Below are 19,611 nucleotides of genomic sequence, written 5' to 3'. Positions count from 1 at the left end.
TCACGATCGCATGTCGGATCGAAGCACGCAGCAAAGCAACCGCAGTCGCTGGCGGCTTCTGGATGCCTCTACTATTTGATAACCCATACTTACATATGTACATATCAATATATACATATGTGCACATAAGTAAGGAGCAATAGAAACCATTATGCATCGTAAACCTATAGTCTCCAGACTCGGGCAACTTGATTTGTTCTATTGGCTTCAAGTATCAACAGGTTTCGTTTGGGTTTCGGGTAGTTCTGTTGCGGCTTCTTCTCAAAAATCATTATTCAATCCAAAAAATGAATTAAGCAAAATTTGAAAAAAATTAATAGACTAGAATAGAGAAAGAGAGAACTTTCAGATTCCATAATTTTTGAGATGCGAAAACCCAGTTCGGAATACAAGAAATGTATAAACGACCTGAAAATACATAGGTGAACAGATGCGAGTCGAAAGAAGATAGAATTTGTATATACTATAGCAATATTTAATAGAGAAACCTTGTCAATATTTCATCAATAAATTGACTAGAATCTTCTTTGAGTTCTCATAATAAAATAGTTACAAAAGACTAGCTAAAAAGATTGCCTTGCTTGAGAATTATTGTAATAATCGAAAGGGCTTTGATGAAGAAGCCCCGACAAAGCAATTAGTATCTTCAATGATGTAATACAAATTGGTCTATCAATCAAGAATCCCACCGATCAGACAACTATTTATTAAATATGCCACAATACAATTAATGGATTGAAAATAAATTAGTGTTTGTTACGTCTGTTAAAAGTGTGAAATTCCTCAGATTGCTTTATAGAAATGCATTTCCATAAATTATTTAGGTGCATTTATTATTTAACATAAAATTGACAGTTGTAAAATTGACAGGTAGAGTGATTAGATCTTCAGAAAAAGGTTTATTTCATCTGCAACTGACTTTTCGAACCTACATATGTATATAATATAAATATATAGAAAAACTGCCAATTTTATAAAAACTTACTTCTTGTTCGTTTTAATGTTTGATTTGAGATAATTAATACTTCATACATACATTTGTACATATTTATCTACCTAATAGTTTAGATCATACTAACATACACATACATACATACATACATACATATGTATGTTATTGTAGAAATCAACTTAAATCAACAAATATTTTCAACGTAAAAGTAATTTGCGTTTAATTCAGGCCCCCCACACACACACACACATTTTAATAGGTTCATAAAAATTATTCATCATAGTGATATTTACGTATTCAGAAAAATATAATTCAATAATCATTAATGAGCATTTGCACGCTAAGTATTTAATATGTTTTTATTTGCAGAGGGCACAAATTGATTTTGATAAGACAATCAGCTATCAGTTGTCGCACATCAACAATCCAATTTACTCTCCATATGGAACGCAGTGCGTTTCAGAACTGAGTTACTGAGTTAGCTGAAAAATAATTAAGTTTCATCGTTATTGAAGTGCAAAAATCGTAATAGAAATATAAATGATTAATAGTTTAATCAGATTAATCATACAAATCATATATATAGTATTTCCAGACGATATAGGATTTTAAAATATCGTGCTTTTATACATATAATAATTTTGTCGCCAATTGGGGAATCTTCAAGATGTTCCAGTGGTTTTAGTATTCAAAATGCAGCTTTTCCCACACCTATTAACAAAACGGTGACTACCATGACATTTACAGTCAATTGCTTACTGAATCAATTAGCTAACTGTTAAATTAACAATTATCGATCATCGGCTAATATAATGGCAAAGATTGAGAGGTGAGAAATTATATGTATCGATTTATCTTTATAGGGTGAGTTCATTACTGGATTATAATCATTACAGGGAAAACCTTCTCATATATACGCCCCCACAAAACAAAAGTTAAGAAAACTAATTATCATGCTAATATTTAGAAAGAATTCCTCTCGATGCGCAAAGCGTGTGTTGGCACTATTTTCTGTTATCAAACAAAGACAGCCATAGCTATAGCTATGGATGATTCGCCAGGGAAATGACCCTTACCCACCCAGCTATATTTGCATAGAGATTAGCAAACTCATACCAGAGCTTATTATAATCAAAATGGGTTTCCACTGTAACAATGCGTTTATCACCTAAGTTACTGTCGGGGAAAACTATATCAATTTAATGGATTTTGTACAGTATCTATATACATATGTGAATCGATAAGCGCATATATAGTGTGACTCATTTATGTGTGATTTCTGATAAGGCTTACAGGGTTTTCCAAGTTCTACCTCGTACAATATACGAACAGATACAATCCTCTGATCACCTTTGATATTACAAGTCCCACAATCACCATTTAACAGAAGCTTATAGTGAGGGCTATATGTACGAGAAAACAACAAACCAGAATTCCAGATCCGATTCCAATTCCAATACACAAATGCACATATGCACATATGTACAATGTACATACATATTCATCTCCTAGATAGGGCGCAGTCTAAAGAAGCACCCGGATAGAGTGTCAACTTTAAAGATGGATGCACGCCGATGACTGGCAAAATTAAATCAAAATACAAGTCAGCGAAATACGAAACAGCAAAATCTAATATGCAATTTGCAAATGTTCCTAAGGAGAGATCTGCTGTACAGTACAGTAGAGTGAAAGTTCTTTTGTATGACAGCTTTCTAAAGCTGATCGGTCAAAGATCCAAAAATCACTTATGTCATAACGAACGCGGCCTTTTCCTTTCGGGAACACTCTTTCGCTGGTAGACATCTACATTATCCAGGCAAAACCAGCAATGAGACTCGAATATAATTACCCACACAAATTATTTGGTGTACCATAAACAATGGAGACTACTGCTCAAAGACCCTCTCGGCTTCTGAGAGACTGATTTTATTAATAACATTAGAGACAGTGGGCCCTACGAGCGGTAGCTCCGTCTCGTTCTCGGTCGCGTCGCTTGTCGGTGGCCGTTTCCCGTTCCGCAGTCGTCTGTCGCTCTCCAATGCGATATATCTACGGTGGGGCCGGCAAATGCTTTTCAAAAAATAAACTATTCGAACGCTCTGCGCTGTACTTAGCCAGTCGCTGTCTGAAAGTCGCCTCAGTCTCGCGTCGCAATTCGAGCGATTCGGAAGCGTTTTCCCCACGTCCAAGTAAAAGAAATACATACGTATATATGCGAACACATATATACCGTATATAACCCGTATATAAATTCAAAAACAAATGTATAAATTTGGTTCACAGACGCGCGTGTTGCAAATCAAGAATTGTGCATATTCCCAGAAATTATAAATAAATCTGAATCTTTTTGTGGGAAACGATTAAGTGCAAACTGTGCGTTCCGTTCTTTGTGTTCTGGGAGTGTGAAAATCGTTCCAAAAACAAATTGTTCAAATAAAAAACTGCAAAATTCTATGTGTTTTCACGATCAAGTGAAAATTTTGTGAGTCAGCGGAAAACTAAAAATTAACCGCAAACCGCAATTTCAATCGGGCATCGAATCGAAGCAAGAAATCAATCTAATCAAATCCATTACAGAAGTCGACACCGAATCCAAAATACAAACCGAACTGAACTTTGATATAAATTTGCTTTAATTTCCAGTTGTGTTCTATTTCCCCACTGTGTTTTTTTTGGCACGTTCTCCGACTCTGGTCTGTTTTTCGGGGCCAGTTTCTGGGTCTGGGTCTGTGTTTATTGTAATGAAATCATACAGAAAATAGAGCACGCACACAATGCCGCAGATATGTATTGTATTGCACATCGAAAAATTCAGAAGAGCACAATTTATTCTCGGCAGTCTTTATAGATCAAAGTTCGGTTGAAGATTATTTTGGGGGCTGTTCCTACGAGTATGTGTATGGGAAAGATGGAAAATCTCACCGCGAATCCATCTTGGATACACAAAATTTCCCTCATTGCGCATACGGCCTGTGCACTGTTAGATGGACTATCGGGGGAAGCAAATATTTACCACACATTTGGAATGGCTCGTGGCCTTTTCCCCGGCGTCGTGATCAAATAAACTGGAGTATTTATTTACATTTTATTAGTCAGCGATTATGCCTTGCCAAATTGTGATGATATCACCCGCCCACCAGCGGCGACATAGACATGCCCAGACCACCACTGTCATTGTCACTCTAATGGCCAGAACGGGACTCGGACCCCTTGGCTCTCGAAGTGGGTGTGCAAAAGTAAAATTTGTAATGCAATACCCTCCGGTTCGCATGGGACACCAAGTTCGCGGCCCAATCTAAAGCAAATACAAACGGAGCCAGTGCCAGTGCCAGTCCGGGACGACTGGGTGCGGCTGTGCCAAAGCTCCAGTCTGACCCTCCTTATCATCTATTGTGGCATACGGGCATAATAACTTATCGGACTCACTACAATCGCGAGGGGAGTGGAAGTGCATTATAACCCTAAATTTACATGATGAATGAATCAAACACGCTATCGTCTCAGTTTTCGGCTCGTTCGGCCTTGAGTTCCGAATATTCTAATCAGTGACATAGATGATCACGAATCACGAGCTCGAAACATAATTTGATTCTGTCCGACCTTGCCTCCACTTTACTCACCATGATATCTCTCGTCGGCGATTGTCTGAGCGCCTGTGATTGTGCTGGGGCACACATTTTGATATCTTTAGTTCGGCAATAGGAGGATTCTATTTGCGGATCATAAAAGCATGAATGGGTGCCACTCAGAAACTTACAATTGTCTACAATTGCAAACGAATTTGCCGTCCTATCTGGTCTCGGAAATAAAAGTTTTCTTTTTCAAAAGACTTATCAGAGTGTGACCCGCTTTGGCTTTTTGCGCATTCCCTTTGTGTACAAATGAGTGACAAATGAGACACTTTTTCGATTTGGATTAACTGTGGAAAAGTTTTTATTAATGTACTTAGTAAGCTTAGATGATTGAAGCACTTTTTCTGAAGCAATCTATTTCTAGATTTAGCTTTCAATACTCGTACATCGTATATACATGTGTACTTACATATGTACTACATGCATTTCACTAATATATTTGTTTCTTTTCTTACCTAAAAGCGTACTTTGGCGGTTTTTAGATCGACCAAAACGTAATTGAAAGATTGGTCAGTAGATTGAACAGTATTGAAATGGAATATTTACACTAGACTCTTCCCACTGCAGTGCAGCCATAACTATTTCATGTTCACATTCCACATTTACATACTTTCAGGAAGTGATTCGTAAATCCATTCTAAGAACTTGTTATTTCAGCTTAATGTACGTCGGCAAAAAGCAAGGGGAACAACGTCAGTGGGACCGATGGCTCAAATACCCTGACAGTTTCATGAAAAACCCAAGTGTTCCCACAGCGAATTACATACTATATTCTGCTGCCAGCAGCAAGATTGTGAAGGGTTCATTGCCCATACTCTCGGCAATTTAGCAAGCTTTCAAAAAACTTAAAAAAAGAGTCAGATATTATATTATGCTGACAGAATCGCAGAGAACCTGACACTTTTCCTGACGCTTTGACAGGTGATAATTGCAGTGCCATAGAGTCTTCTTAATGTAAACGTCGCATCGTGTCAAGACCGTTGGATAAATGAGCTAATATATACGGTTATGTTATGCAACCTGCTAATGGAATGCAAATCTTGGATGCTAAATCACTAAAGGTTGTTGGCTAAATTTGTGCACGGTTATGGCATCAGCTCATGCGATTAATTATGTCTTTTTACAGCGCCCAGTGCACAACAATATTACACAATTGATCGCGTACACGTGCATCGGGTTCAGGAACTTTTTCCTATCAGCTCGTAAAACGCTCAATTCCATTGCCCCAAGCTATTAAGCTAGTGACGAGCAATACATTTCTCCTGCTAGAAATGTATAAACATGTATAAATGTGTAAAGTTTGTTTGTACGATTCGTATTGTTTATGCCAGACTGATGTTAGAACGGATTACGACTGGAATCTGTTTACTCCTATTAAAATCACAAGCTACATATATGTATGTGCGCATATGTTCAAATATTGTGGTATAGTGGACTTTTGAAATGTAGTTCTAATAATAATTAAATGATTATTAGAGGTCTGCAATATGTGTATTATAGGATCTGAACCTAACGAGCTGGTCCTGTACGTACATACATATGTTCATAAAAAGCGTCCGCCGTTGGGGTTAGGTAAACCTTGACAATGATTATCATTACTGAATGTGTTAGATTATCATTACCTAATGACACACATTTCCAGTAATTTCCTTTAAAGATTAAATCTGTCAGGTTGTCGAGCTTTGCATTACTTACCCATGTACGCTTGAGTGCATGTCTTATCAGTTGAATATTTTGTTTTTAATTAAATTATTATGGAATCGATAGAGCTGTATACATATGTATTGGGACTATCAGACAGTCGAGTATGTACATTACTCATCCATTCCTCATGAAACCAAAATCACAATAAATTATGTGTTGAGACTCTGAGCGGACTACAACTTAAAAGGGAACACACAAAATTGAACCATTCTTCCCCATGGCGTCATACATATGTACAATATACACACATTCTATTTACATATATGTACTACAGAATGAAAAATAATTATTCTTGATATTGATGAAAAGTGGGCCACTGTGAAAAATAGGAATTGCTATAAGCCAGAAGCTGCGCACCTGCTTCTTGTTCACTTGGGACGTGACTCAACCAATGAACGATACACATAAATGTTTATACAAATATTCAAAAATTTGTTTAAAAGAATACGAAACCGTATAGAAAGATTCGACCAGAGAAGTGAGTCAATTCAGATGGGGAAAAGTCAAAGGCAATGCTTTTACAATTTATTTTAATTGATAGCAAGTGGCATTCCAGAGTTCTGAGCACAAGTGCTTGCTTTCCCAAGATACAAAAACACTTCAGAATGTTGTTGTTTGGCACGAGTATTTGATATTTGTTATTGCTGTTTGGAGGCTAGTCGGGTTGCATTTGTAATTCACCGTCTAACCCGCAGGTCAGGCTTTGTGGGTCCTTGGCTCTGTGGCTCTCTGTGGAAAGGTAGCCGCAGACTTAATTGACATTATTTACAAACGGCAAAAGATAACTGTGGGAACTCTGACAAGCCGCTCGAGTGGACGGCAGCATATCGTAATAATGATAACCTCGGCCATAGAACGAATGTGTATGAAACATTTATTCGCTGGAGATTGGGCTGCGCACTTCCGAGCGTATTGTTTTCACCAATGCTGTTTCGTTCCGAAGGTCCCTCTGCGCAGCCAACCGCCACGCGAACATCTTGAGCCCTTAATTCAGCCGGTCACGTAATCCTACTAGAATTCTAAAGCCCATCCAGCTGTAGTCTGCTGCCTGAGCCTGGCTCGGGTCGGGCAGGCCTCAGGTCTCGGTATGGAATTATATACGAGTATACGTACATTTCGCAAGCGACGTGTAATGAAGGAATTAAAAATACAGAAAACAGAAGTAAATGCATTGCCGCTATGCCCTTCTGTCCACCAGAAGCTATCCACTCCTCCTCCCCACACCACTTGAACACTCTATTCAGATTCAATTTTTGCTGCTGACGGCCGCGACCGACTCTCATTAAGCGCCGTTGAGCGCTGTTTACGCAGCTGCAGTACAGTGGATCCTCTCTATTGAGACCCGCCTATTGAGACACTTTTAATATGGCTTTGAACCCAATTTTTAAAAGTCTATTGATCTGTTCCTTCAGTGTTGACTATTTGAAGAACTCGCAGAGTCTGCTGAAATTGTGGAATCTAAAAGAAAATGTTTGGAAAATATGTATGTACAATGTACATACATAGGTACCTTCACTTCCTTTTACGTATATCCTAAATATTACATTTAATACGCAAAGGATTCGACAAAAAGTTTTTACTCAAGAAATAGCTGGGTTCGACATTGTTAATTTTGACTGTAATTGTTCTTGTTTGCGTTGGTTCTATACACTGACCGCGGCAAAGCTCTCTTATGTTTTTTTTGCCGGTTTCAGCTGTTTTTCTATGTTGCAATTTTGTGTTGCATAAGGCGATAAGGTTTGTTTGTTCTGTACATTTATTGAAGTATGTAGATTTTATCACCTCGCGTACTCTTGGAGAATGTATGTTCATTGGTTGATAGGTTGATTGGGCGGGAGTGTTTGATGATTCAGCCTGATGATTTCAAGAAATTTCAAGAAATTATTGGTCCTTGGGAGAATACAAATTTCTTTAAATTCAAATGGCAAATGATGTAGTATCTTAACTCTGAGTACTATATATGTACATATATTTCAATCGAACATTATATGCATACTAATAAAATTAGATGCTTAGCAAAATTACCCAATGAATTCCCGCGATTAATGATTTTATTTACATTGGAATTAGCTTGAAGGGAAGAAACGAATTATTCCAAGAACTAACTTTGAGACACATATTGACGATACAAATGTTAATAACGTTGAAATAGTTATTGGTTCTGTAATTTTAAAAATTTTTTTATGGCAGAATACTAATTAGTGTGGGTAATGTTTAAAGATGAGTTTACGTTTTCCCTGATTTTGCGTATTCTTTTGTGGCTGACATATTATGCATACTAATATTTAGGTTACTTATTCAACAAATTTCCCCAAGAATATCCGAGTTGAGTATCAACCACAAATTTGTTACTCACTAATGTAATTAATTGCTCATCCCGTGTGCATGTGTTTTCCCTAGAAATGACTAATTGAAGTTCTTTGAAACTTAATGGGAAAATATTACAATATATAAAATACATTGAATTTACATGTACACAGAATGTGGACGAAGATATATGCCAACGCATTTAAATGATATTATGTATCATGATAGGGATTCTTCGCTCTAATAAATTTTCTGCTATAATTTTGATGGTTGTTTTGTCTTGGCTGTTCTCGATCTCGATATGGTTAAGGTCGTTGTTCGTTAACGCATACGGGTCGCACACTTTATGGTTTTTATTTAATAACAATTTGGCTATCAATCCTTTGTCATTTTCGTTGAGTCACAATTCGAAATATTCGATTTACAGTCGTTATGTTCACCCCAACAGAGAGCTTGTACAGCATACCCTGTACAGTACGTTTATAACCGACGCTTTTTCGTGTTTCATTTTTTAAATGGACCCATCTTGATGTACCCGAAAATGTCTTCTAAATATTTCTTGGGTTTCAAGACGACTCCGAATGAAAGTGGGACAGTGTTCTGTGTGAATGAGAAACTACTCCTGCAGTTCCAAAAATCATTTTTCACTCATGATTCATTCGGGTTCGAATCCTATGGCGACTCACTGGTGAAACTCCACATTAAATTTGTATGGGCATGTCCGTTTTTTGAACGGACATATAAATATTTCACTAAATTCCCACGTAACTTCACCTCGGCCTTATACTTTTTACCCATAAGTGAAGTCACCAGCACATGTCAGGAAATTTCCAAAAATGTCGCAAATAAAATCAAATTTTCTAGTTTTTTTTTATTAAATTATTTTTAATATTCTGTAGGGCCTTCCGAATAACACATTAATATTAATATATTAAAACAAAAACATATAAAACAAAACGTTTCTGGATACCTGAATCAAAAGAAACTTATTAAGAGACCTACAAATTCTTAGCGTTATTTCGTTTTACCTTTGAGAACCAAGAACCAAGTCCGGCGCGGGACATTGAACATTTTTTGCAGCAAATCCCATCCAGGTTGTGCTCCTGGACTACAGTTTCGTCCAGCACACTTTTGAGGCACCTAGAAAAGGGTCCTTCTCCAGCAGCTTCCGAACTTTTTTGATCTGAAATAAATAAATCAAATTGCACATATGTATGTTTTGTATCCACATGGCTAGAATATTCTGGACATATTTTCTCACTTTAATTTAACTAAAAACGCGCACTGTGATCCCTGCATTCACTTACCTGACTTTAAAAACACTGGAAAAAAGGGAATAAACATCTAAATAGACGCAAAGCCACTCGCAACAAAAAGTGCACCAATTAATCGGTTTCTCTCAACCCTTTGCCGCAGAACGGAGAGAAGGAGACGAAATGAGCGAGAGTAGAAGAGTTAGGTTAGGGTCGAGTGCAGGTAGAGAAAAACTAGAAATATGAGAGAGATGGAAATCTATGGATGATGGCTTCTCTTTCTTACGAGCACGCTTCGGTCTGCAGCAGTTGAAGCTGGACAGAAATCTATGCTGACGTCGACGCAGAAGCCGAACAATTTTTCCAATGCCATGAATGCCAGAACGGCAGGGACAATACACAATACATAGTACATTTCCATCGGTAGAAAACGTGTCGTTTAAGAGGCCGAAAATTAATTAGCGTTAACTTTAAACTTGAAATCGAACGCTGCTCGGTCGGTCAGCCCCGAGTGTTGACTCCGATGCGGCGTGCATTGCCAAATTATACGAGTATTTGATATGCGAATGCGTATGATTTCTGTTGTTGTTTCTTTATATAATTTATTGTATTTCGCCGTGTGCCATCGTCGCGTCGCCGCTCGTTTATCCACTTGGTCAGAACCAAGCGGCCCCAACGTTGTCGCCTGCGGGCTCTTCCGCAGTCGGCAGGTGGCGGCTTAGGCGAGCGTCGGCGCAAGCGCATTGGCTAATTTTACAAAGTGAAAAAAGAACAGACCAAACAAGTGAAGTGACTACAAAAATTACTTGAAAATTTACTATAGAATGAAAATAAAAGGGACCACAGAAATACTATAGTGAAACGAAGGCGAGAAGAAAAACATATATGTACATACATAGGTACATATGTATGTTGTGGCGGCGTTCATTGACGCAGTTCTGTTTTGCTTTCAGCTTCGTCGCGCAGTTCTGTTTTGAGCTTTGCATTCGCAACTTGATTTCTTGTGCAAGAAGCTCATCTCGGTTTGGTTTGGTTTGGTTTGGCTCGCTTCGGTTCAAGACGCGCTCTAATTGTAACTTTTGCAATTCCATGGAGTGCTGTGATAAAAGTTTTAATTTTAATACGCCCTTCCAATTAAACATTTAACTATTTGCCTTGAGGGCACAAATTACGCTCCTGACCCCCGCGCACTGATTAAAATAAAAACCGAAACCGTTTTTGAAACGATGTTTTTGTAATCCCTCACATGTGAACTTTGTGTAGCCCGTCGCCGTAAAATCTTAATGAAAACCAGTAGTTGTTGTGTTAAACCAGTGTAAGGTCCTAATGAATATATTTTTGTAATACCCAACAGCGATTTCCACAAAAATAATATATACATATGTGTATTGAAACTCTCGTCTGGGATTGATGTGAGCAAATGATGAGCCTTGCCAACCACACAAAATAAATCTGTAATCTAAGTTGAATCAACAAGAACGTTCGCAGACAGTACGCAGCATAAAATAAAACATTCAAAATGGATAGCAGCAAATTGTTAAAGAACGTCTACGGCATCGACATTCACTTCGAAGATCTCGTCTACCAGGTCAACGTACCCAGACAAAACGGTAAGCATGCCCGCCCCTCCACCCATAATGTGTTTCTTCCAAACACCAAGTGCAATAAGGAATTCTCATTGTGCCTGAGTACCTTCCTGGGCGCCACAGGTGTCGCAGCAGGTGCTGAGTCAAATGGAGCCTTTTGTTATTCCCAGTTGTGTCAAGATTGCCTTGAACAAATATGTGGCTTAGTCGTGGTGCCATTTAATTGAGTTAATAATAATTGAGCGTTATATGAAATTTTCATGTTTTTACGGTTTTATTTGTTCACTTTTCGTAACTTGTAGCCTGCTGACCTCGAAACACATAACATTATAGCTATTAAAACTCGAATGCTATTAGGTCTAAACGAGATTAATTTACATAAAATATATAAGAATGAATCCAACGATCTTACGCAAAGTTCAACAGTTCGAAGAAGTTAAACCGCGGAATGCGTTGCTCTGCTGTAGAGTAAAAGTTCAAAGGTCCAGATGGATGATGTGTGGCTATACTGGGGTACAAAGGTCTTACGAGGAATAGGCCGAGCAATCCGGAATTCTAAATCAGTGACGGGTCAAGAAAACAACTCTTGAGAAGAAGTAGTGTAATTCCGAGTTGCCTTGGACCTTGGGATTCCATCTCAGAGGTTGATTTGTGTCTTCTTTTGCACAGATCATTAATCTTCTTTATCAGATTTAAGCATAATTTTAGTTTGTTTAGTTTTCGTTTGATTGCGTACAATATACACGACACAATGCTGTGTTTCCACAGTACTTAAGCCCTCTCAGAATTTTAATCCGTGTCTGTCTACACTTTTACATTTGCAGAAAAGAAGTCTGTACTGAAGGGCATTACAGGAACATTCAAATCTGGCGAGCTGACAGCCATCATGGGGCCGTCGGGGGCCGGCAAATCTAGTCTAATGAACATCCTGACGGGCCTAACAAAGTCTGGAGTCAGTGGGAAGATAGAGATCGGCAAGGCCCGGAAGCTGTGCGGCTACATAATGCAGGATGATCACTTCTTTCCCTACTTCACCGTAGAGGAAACGATGCTCATGGCGGCCACACTTAAAATCTCTAACAAATGCGTCAGTCTGAAGGAGAAGCGGACACTGGTGGGTTAATGGAAAATCGGGAGGGTGTTGATCTATTGAGTAATCATCCATTGATTTGCAGATTGATTATTTGCTGAACTCGCTAAAGCTGACAAAAACGCGGCAAACAAAGTGCTCCAATCTGAGTGGCGGCCAGAAGAAGCGTCTATCAATTGCCCTGGAGCTTATAGACAATCCAGCTGTTCTATTTTTAGACGAGCCCACAACGTGAGTATCAATCGAGTGAGAGGACCGGACCAGACCAGCATCAGAATCAGCGATGCGGTCGAGAGGGGGAACCAGAGAGGTAAACCAGTTGCTGACTGACATTCCACAACCTTGAACCATTCCACAGAGGCCTGGATAGTTCATCCTCCTTCGACACGATCCAACTGCTGCGAGGCCTGGCGAACGAGGGGCGCACCATTGTGTGCACGATCCACCAGCCTTCGACGAACATCTACAATCTGTTCAACCTGATCTACGTGCTCAGCGCCGGTCGATGCACCTACCAGGGCACGCCCCAGAACACCGTCATGTTTCTCAGCAGCTGTGGACTGGAGTGCCCGCCCTACCACAATCCCGCCGACTTCCGTGAGTAGCCAGTCCCCCATTCACCAATTAGCACACCTCACCCAAGATGCCATATTCCAGTGCTAGAATGCGTCAATGGTGACTACGATGATCACACCGAGGCCCTAGCGGAAAGCGCCAAGGACACCCGTTGGCGCTACGATCAGCAGCTGATGCAGGGCGAGTCAGCGGAGCCGCCCAGCGAAGCCCAACTGGCCAAGTTCAATGAGTCACAGTCGCCAGGGCATGCTCAGGTTCAAAAGGTCGAGATACAGAGCTTGGACTCCTCCAAGGAACTGACGCGGCACACATACCCGCCCGCGGAGTGGATGCGGTTGTGGCTGCTCATTGGACGCTGCCATCTACAGTTCTTTAGGGATTGGGTAAGTTCAGACATCGAAGAAAGCTCCTGGCCCAGCAAGTTATATTGAAGGCCCCTTCCCTTCCAGACACTCACGTACCTGAAACTTGGGGTGCACATAATCTGTGCCGTATTGATCGGCTTATTCTTCGGCGACTCTGGCAGCAATGCCACCAAGCAAATCTCAAATGTGGGCATGATTATGATCCACTGCGTCTATCTCTGGTACACCACCATTATGCCGGGAATATTGAGATGTAAGTAGACTCAAACTACGATCAATGTTTGACTTACCGATTTTGGAAAACCCTCCAGATCCATCCGAGATAGAGATCATCAAGAAGGAAACTTTTAATAACTGGTACAAGCTACGAACATATTACCTGGCCACCATTATCACTTCCACTCCAGTTCATGTAAGTTCTCATATTCTCAATACTCGGCTCCAATTTACGAACATTGTATGCTTTTAGATTATCTTCTCCACGGTATATATCACGATAGCATACCTCATGACCGAACAGCCCGTTGAGATGGATCGATTTGTGAAATACCTTCTCTCAGCCGTGGTGATTACCATCTGCGCCGATGGCTTGGGCGTGTTCCTGGGCACGGTTCTGAATCCAGTTGTAAGTTGTCCCCCACTTCTGGGATCGAATCTCTAGGGGACTGTTTTAAATTTTACTGATTTCCAGAATGGAACCTTTGTGGGTGCCGTTTCGACGTGCTTTATGCTGATGTTCTCCGGTTTCCTCATTCTGCTGAACCACATTCCGGCCGCGATGCGGATCGTCGCTTCAATATCGCCTCTGCGTTATGCCTTGGAGAATATGGTCATCTCGCTGTATGGCAACCATCGGGAACAGTTGATCTGTCCACCCACGGAGTTCTACTGCCACTTCAAGTATGTCAAAATAATATACATTCATGTAGCTACATATGTATAATAATCTTGTCCCTTCAGAAACGCCGTGACTGTGCTGCGCCAGTTTGGAATGGAGCAAGGCGACTTTGGCTACAACATTATGATGATTCTTGGCCAGATAACGCTGTTCAAGGTGCTGGCCTACTTCACGCTGAAGCACAAAATCAAAAGGATTTAAACGAGGACTTTATAGTGTATGCTTGTAGTATTGGGCTTAATATGGGCTTAATCGAATGTGATTTTACGTTACTTATCGCTTAGTTGCAAGTAAACCCAACTCTTTTATATCGGCGTGTGATACTTTAAGGGCCGGTATCTCTACTTCGGGTTAACATTTATCCGAACGTTAAAGTATCCGATAACGAAAATTTGTTTTCTCAAAGGCTCATGTGGTTGACAAAAATCAACCCTGGTCAAGCAAAAGAAGTTTGTTTTTGGCAAAATATAATTAAAAATAAAAAATAAATAAAAATATTCTAAGGCAATGCGTACCATAATTTATCTTTCGACATTTTCCAAAAACCACGTCGCGAGCAAAAGTAAATAATCAGAGCAGCCCTGTGTCTTGCGCTCCTCAGCACCGGTACCGTAACCCGAACTCGAGATAACGGCCCTAACAAATGCAACAAACCCATTGCAATGCTAATGCTAACTTTTGCTGCAAACCCCCTAAACATAGCGACCCATAGTTGTATACTGTTTATGTACGGCTTAACCACATCTGTATGTATGTTTATGTAAATTTAATGATCTTTCTAGTTAACCTAGATTTAAGCGAGACCTGTGTCAACAAACGGAATATACAAAACATATATGTAAAACGATTCCTGTTGTCTTGAAACTAACTTTTTTAAATGGGAACACACATTTTATTCTACTCTATTTCTTCTATTTTTTCCTACAAACTCATTAGTCTCTGTTCTAAGGTGACAATTAGGAAACAATCTAGAAAAGTTAAACTTTCAGAGCCATTATTTCTGAAAATTGACTGCCGTCCTTTAGACTTGGGACTATTCTTTCAATTAACCATGCTACGGTTTTTGCAAATCGCAAAAAGTTGCGAATTGATTTCCATTGATTCTTACGATTGAGAACCGGATACTAAAGAGCTTGCGATTCTGAAAATGAATTATGTGCAATTTACATATATATGTTAATATGAGGGCTGTTCAATAAGTCCATTACCTTTTGGTTAAAAAACATGTTTTTGGATAAACAATCATTTTATTTTAGCTCTATATACTTTTTCCAGCATTTCTCCAAATTTTTTTCCCCTTCCAAAAACTAGGATTTGTTAAGCTCCTAAAAATAGGCATTTTTTTTTGATGACTTCATCATTGGACTCAAATCTCTTTCCGCCGAGCCATTTCTTCTGGTTTGGAAACAAGAAATAGTCACTTGAGAATAAATACCGTGAATAGGGTGAGAAAGGGAGCAATTCGAGGCATAATTCATGGATATTTGCAATGGAAACTGCACATGTCTACACCCTTGCACTGTCCTGGTAGAAACATGGTACACGTCGGTTCCTTCAAAATTAAAAACCACTTAGCCATGACGTTACCTATGGCTTCCAGAATATCTTGAAATTTTAATCTCCGATCGGGCAATACCATATTGTGAATTTTTTTAATTTCTGCGAGTGCAGGACCATAACTGAGCGTACAGGATGTGCGAGGAATATGTTGACGAATACGGAAGCCCGAAACTCTCCGTTGTCAAAATTAAATCGGAAATTGTTTGCGAAAACGAAAATCGAAAGCTGCCTGATTAATGATGTTTAAAAAAGGCTTGGAAAACAGAAATTTAACATTAATTAAAGAATAAAGGGTATACAAACGTAAATACTCGTAGCTGAAACCGGCCTACCAGCAACAATGACGTAACATCCGAGCACGCTTACGTTTTATGCCGTTACACTTTACATTTATTTTCTTGTTTACGGTATATTTTGAAAATGAGTTGGTATATTTCGGTATATTTCTGTGGATCAGATGGTATATTTTAGTTACAAATCCGCGGTCACACTAGTGGCCAAACAAAATATAAATACAAATTATTTTTATTATTAAAATTAAGATCGAGGCCATTAAATAATTGGAAAACATCGACAAGTAAAAGCAGAAAAAGCAAAAATCATGTTTCGATCGAGCTTTGACAAGAATCTAGGTAAGAGTGCCATTAAAGCAGAAAACAAGTTGAATGAAGCGAGGAAAAGTGAGTCATCAGAAAGGCAAAAAAAAAAGAAAATTAACAATAAAAGCGAATGACCTGGCAGCGCATTTCAATTGTGCAGATTGTGGGACTAAGTGCAGAACGCCTAATTGTTCTTTTTATGTTGCAGAGAGCGCCACAAGCCATCTGCGCTTGGAGCCAGACTGGCCCTCCATCCTCCTCATCTGCGATGAAATCAACCAGAAAGACGTCACGTAGGTTGAGATTAACATTGGAATCTAGCTTGTCTTAATTGAAATTTCACCTCCTGCAGACCGAAGAATGCCTTCGCCGCGATCAAGAAGAAAATGAACTCTCCCAATCCGCATTCGGCCTGCTATTCGCTTCTGGTGCTGGAGAGCATTGTGAAGAACTGTGGCGCCCCCGTGCACGAGGAGGTGTTCACCAAGGAAAACTGCGAGATGTTCAGCAGCTTCCTGGAGACCACGCCCCACGAGAACGTGCGCCAGAAAATGCTGGAGCTGGTGCAGACCTGGGCCAATGCCTTCCGCTCGTCGGACAAATATCAATCCATCAAGGTACGACCGCGTCCACAAAACAATTCCTCAGTTACTCGGATGACGCATATCTTATCTTATCTGTTGACTTGATTTGCTTATACATGGGAAACCCAACCCACAAGAGTGTCAAAGCGTCGACTTGCAAAACTCTCCCTTTGTCCGATTCTTATAATTTAATTAGCGAATAGCCTCTGTTTTTATTTTTGCCTGGAAGCAGTGTAAACTCGTCTGTCAAGTCAAAATGAGCTCCGAGGAGGAACTCAGCTTGGAAGAAGAATCCGTAGTAGGCTCTCAAGCAGTTGAATCCCTCGCCAATAATAATTCTGACTTTGCAGGACACCATGACGATCCTAAAGGCGAAGGGTCACACGTTTCCCGAGATGAAGGAAGCCGATGCCATGTTCACGGCCGACACGGCGCCCAACTGGTCCGACGGCAAGGTCTGCCACCGCTGCCGCGTGGAGTTCACCTTCACCAACCGCAAGCACCACTGCCGTAACTGCGGCCAGGTGTTTTGTGGGCTGTGCACGGCCAAGCAGTGCCCGTTGCCGAAGTACGGCATTGAGAAGGACGTTCGTGTGTGCGATGGCTGCTTTGCAGCACTCTCACGCCCGGCTGGCAGCGGCAGTGCTGCCGTTACCGGTAGCACCAAGCCTGGAGCACGTCCAGCGGATAGCGATTTGCCGGCGGAGTACTTGAACAGTTCCTTGTCGCAGCAGGTGCAGGTTTGTCAGTCGAACAAAATGCACACAAAATACTCATCAAATAGTCTTCTTCTTCTTTATTTTCCAGACGCCTGCCCGCAAGACCGAACAGGAGCTCAAGGAGGAGGAGGAGCTGCAACTGGCCCTGGCCCTAAGCCAGTCCGAGGCCGAGCAACAGAAGCAGAAACTGCAGCCAACGACCCTGACATCAGCCGCAGCAGCTTATCGAATGCAGCAACGCTCGCCCAGTCCGGAGGCGCCTCCGCCCCCCAAGGAGTACCAACAGGAGGAGGCCACCAACCCGGAATTGGCCAAATACTTGAACCGCAGCTACTGGGAGCAGCGTAAAATCAGCGAGTCCTCATCGATGGCCAGTCCATCGGCTCCCAGTCCCATGCCCCCCACGCCACAGCCACAGCAGGCTTTGTCCGTGCAGCCCAAGAGCGCCGATGAGGTGCAGATCGATGAGTTTGCCGCCAATATGCGCACGCAGGTGGAGATTTTCGTAAACCGCATGAAGTCGAACTCGAGCCGTGGTCGCAGCATTTCGAATGACTCCTCGGTGCAGACGCTGTTCATGACGCTGACCTCGCTGCACTCCCAGCAGCTGTCGTATATCAAGGAGAAGGACGACAAGCGCATGTGGTACGAGCAGCTGCAGGACAAGCTGGCTCAGATCAAGGACTCGCGTGCCGCATTGGACGTGCTGCGCCAGGAGCACGTGGAAAAGCTTCGGCGCATCGCAGAGGAGCAGGAGCGCCAGCGCCAAATGCAAATGGCCCAGAAGCTGGAGATTATGCGCAAGAAAAAGCAAGAATACCTTCAGTACCAACGCCAGTTGGCGCTCCAACGCATTCAGGAGCAGGAACGCGAGATGCAGCTGCGACAGGAGCAGCAGAAGGCCCACTATCTCATGGGACAGTCGGCCCCATTCCCCTACCTCCCTGCCTCCGGCGTCGCTCCGCATGGCTCACCATCGCATCAACCGAACAGCGTCTATAATCCGTATGTAACTGCTGCTCCAGGCTATCCAGCTCCCGCACCCAATGGCCACGGACAGTTCCAAGGCATTCCACCGGGCATGTACAACCCGGCCATTGCCCAGGCACCGACAAATGCAGCCCCCGGAATGATGATGCCCCCGCATTTGCAGCAGGCGGGCAGTATGATGCATCAGCCACCGCCAGCCAACACCCAGCTCCACCATCCGGTTCCTCAACCACAGCAACAGCCTCAAATTGGTCACGGGATGCTCCAGCAGCAGCAGCAGCAGCTAGTTCAGTCCCACCCACCGCTGGCCAACCAGCCACTACATCAAGCACCTCACCAGGCACCGCCCCAGACACTACACCAAGCACCTCCCCAGGCTCTAGCCCAGGCTCCACCCCAGCCACCACCAGTCACCGAGATCGCCAACAACCAAGTTCAGGCAATTGCTGCTGCACCGGCTCCACCACAGAATGAGCCAGAGCCGAAACCTGCCAAAGCAGACGAGCCAGCCACGGCAGAGCTGATTAGCTTCGACTAAAACGGTAATGCCCTTCGGTAGCTATTATCCTCCAGAGTTGAACGAAGTATATATCATATGGATCTTAAGCCGATTGAAAATTGGTCCAACTAAGCCAGTTTCTCGTCCTCTGAACACAAGTTTATGAATATTGGTTGGAAATCCTATACGAGATCAACAACTCATTTACCTAATTTTAACCCACTCAATGTTATTCCAAAATAAATCGCACTGTATTGTAGCAGGCAGTTGTCTTTCAGTACTGCGTCTGGGCATCTT

The 19,611-nt window shown here is 41.5% G+C and overlaps 2 protein-coding genes across 4 annotated transcripts; both read left to right on the top strand.

Moving 5' to 3' along the window:
- Positions 1–3,037: 3,037 nt before the first annotated feature.
- LOC111069244 (ATP-binding cassette sub-family G member 1) lies at positions 3,038–15,268 on the top strand. Of its 2 annotated transcripts, none has more exons than XM_022359216.2 (11): positions 3,038–3,141; positions 11,203–11,458; positions 12,259–12,548; positions 12,610–12,755; positions 12,883–13,121; positions 13,182–13,483; positions 13,550–13,718; positions 13,777–13,877; positions 13,935–14,090; positions 14,157–14,365; positions 14,426–15,268. In XM_022359216.2, exons 2-11 carry the CDS (start codon positions 11,368–11,370, stop codon positions 14,562–14,564), a joined length of 1,842 nt encoding a protein of 613 aa, XP_022214908.1. In that variant the 5' UTR covers positions 3,038–3,141; positions 11,203–11,367; the 3' UTR covers positions 14,565–15,268. The 2 variants fall into 2 exon arrangements, with proteins under 2 accessions (XP_022214908.1, XP_022214909.1); XM_022359217.2 differs by lacking the exon at positions 3,038–3,141 and adding an exon at positions 3,308–3,325.
- Positions 15,269–16,399: 1,131 nt separating this feature from the next.
- On the top strand, positions 16,400–19,573 carry LOC111069269 (hepatocyte growth factor-regulated tyrosine kinase substrate). 2 transcript variants are annotated; one of them, XM_022359249.2, is made up of 5 exons: positions 16,400–16,555; positions 16,731–16,815; positions 16,875–17,139; positions 17,457–17,840; positions 17,914–19,573. In XM_022359249.2, exons 1-5 carry the CDS (start codon positions 16,525–16,527, stop codon positions 19,351–19,353), a joined length of 2,205 nt encoding a protein of 734 aa, XP_022214941.2. In that variant the 5' UTR covers positions 16,400–16,524; the 3' UTR covers positions 19,354–19,573. The 2 variants fall into 2 exon arrangements, with proteins under 2 accessions (XP_022214941.2, XP_022214940.2); XM_022359248.2 differs by having other exon boundaries at positions 17,457–17,846.
- Positions 19,574–19,611: the final 38 nt, after the last annotated feature.

Source organism: Drosophila obscura, unplaced genomic scaffold (genome assembly GCF_018151105.1).
Source record: "Drosophila obscura isolate BZ-5 IFL unplaced genomic scaffold, ASM1815110v1 contig_9, whole genome shotgun sequence".
In the NCBI taxonomy this organism is placed as follows: Eukaryota; Metazoa; Arthropoda; class Insecta; order Diptera; family Drosophilidae; genus Drosophila; species Drosophila obscura.
This window is presented reverse-complemented; position numbering and strand designations above follow the sequence as displayed.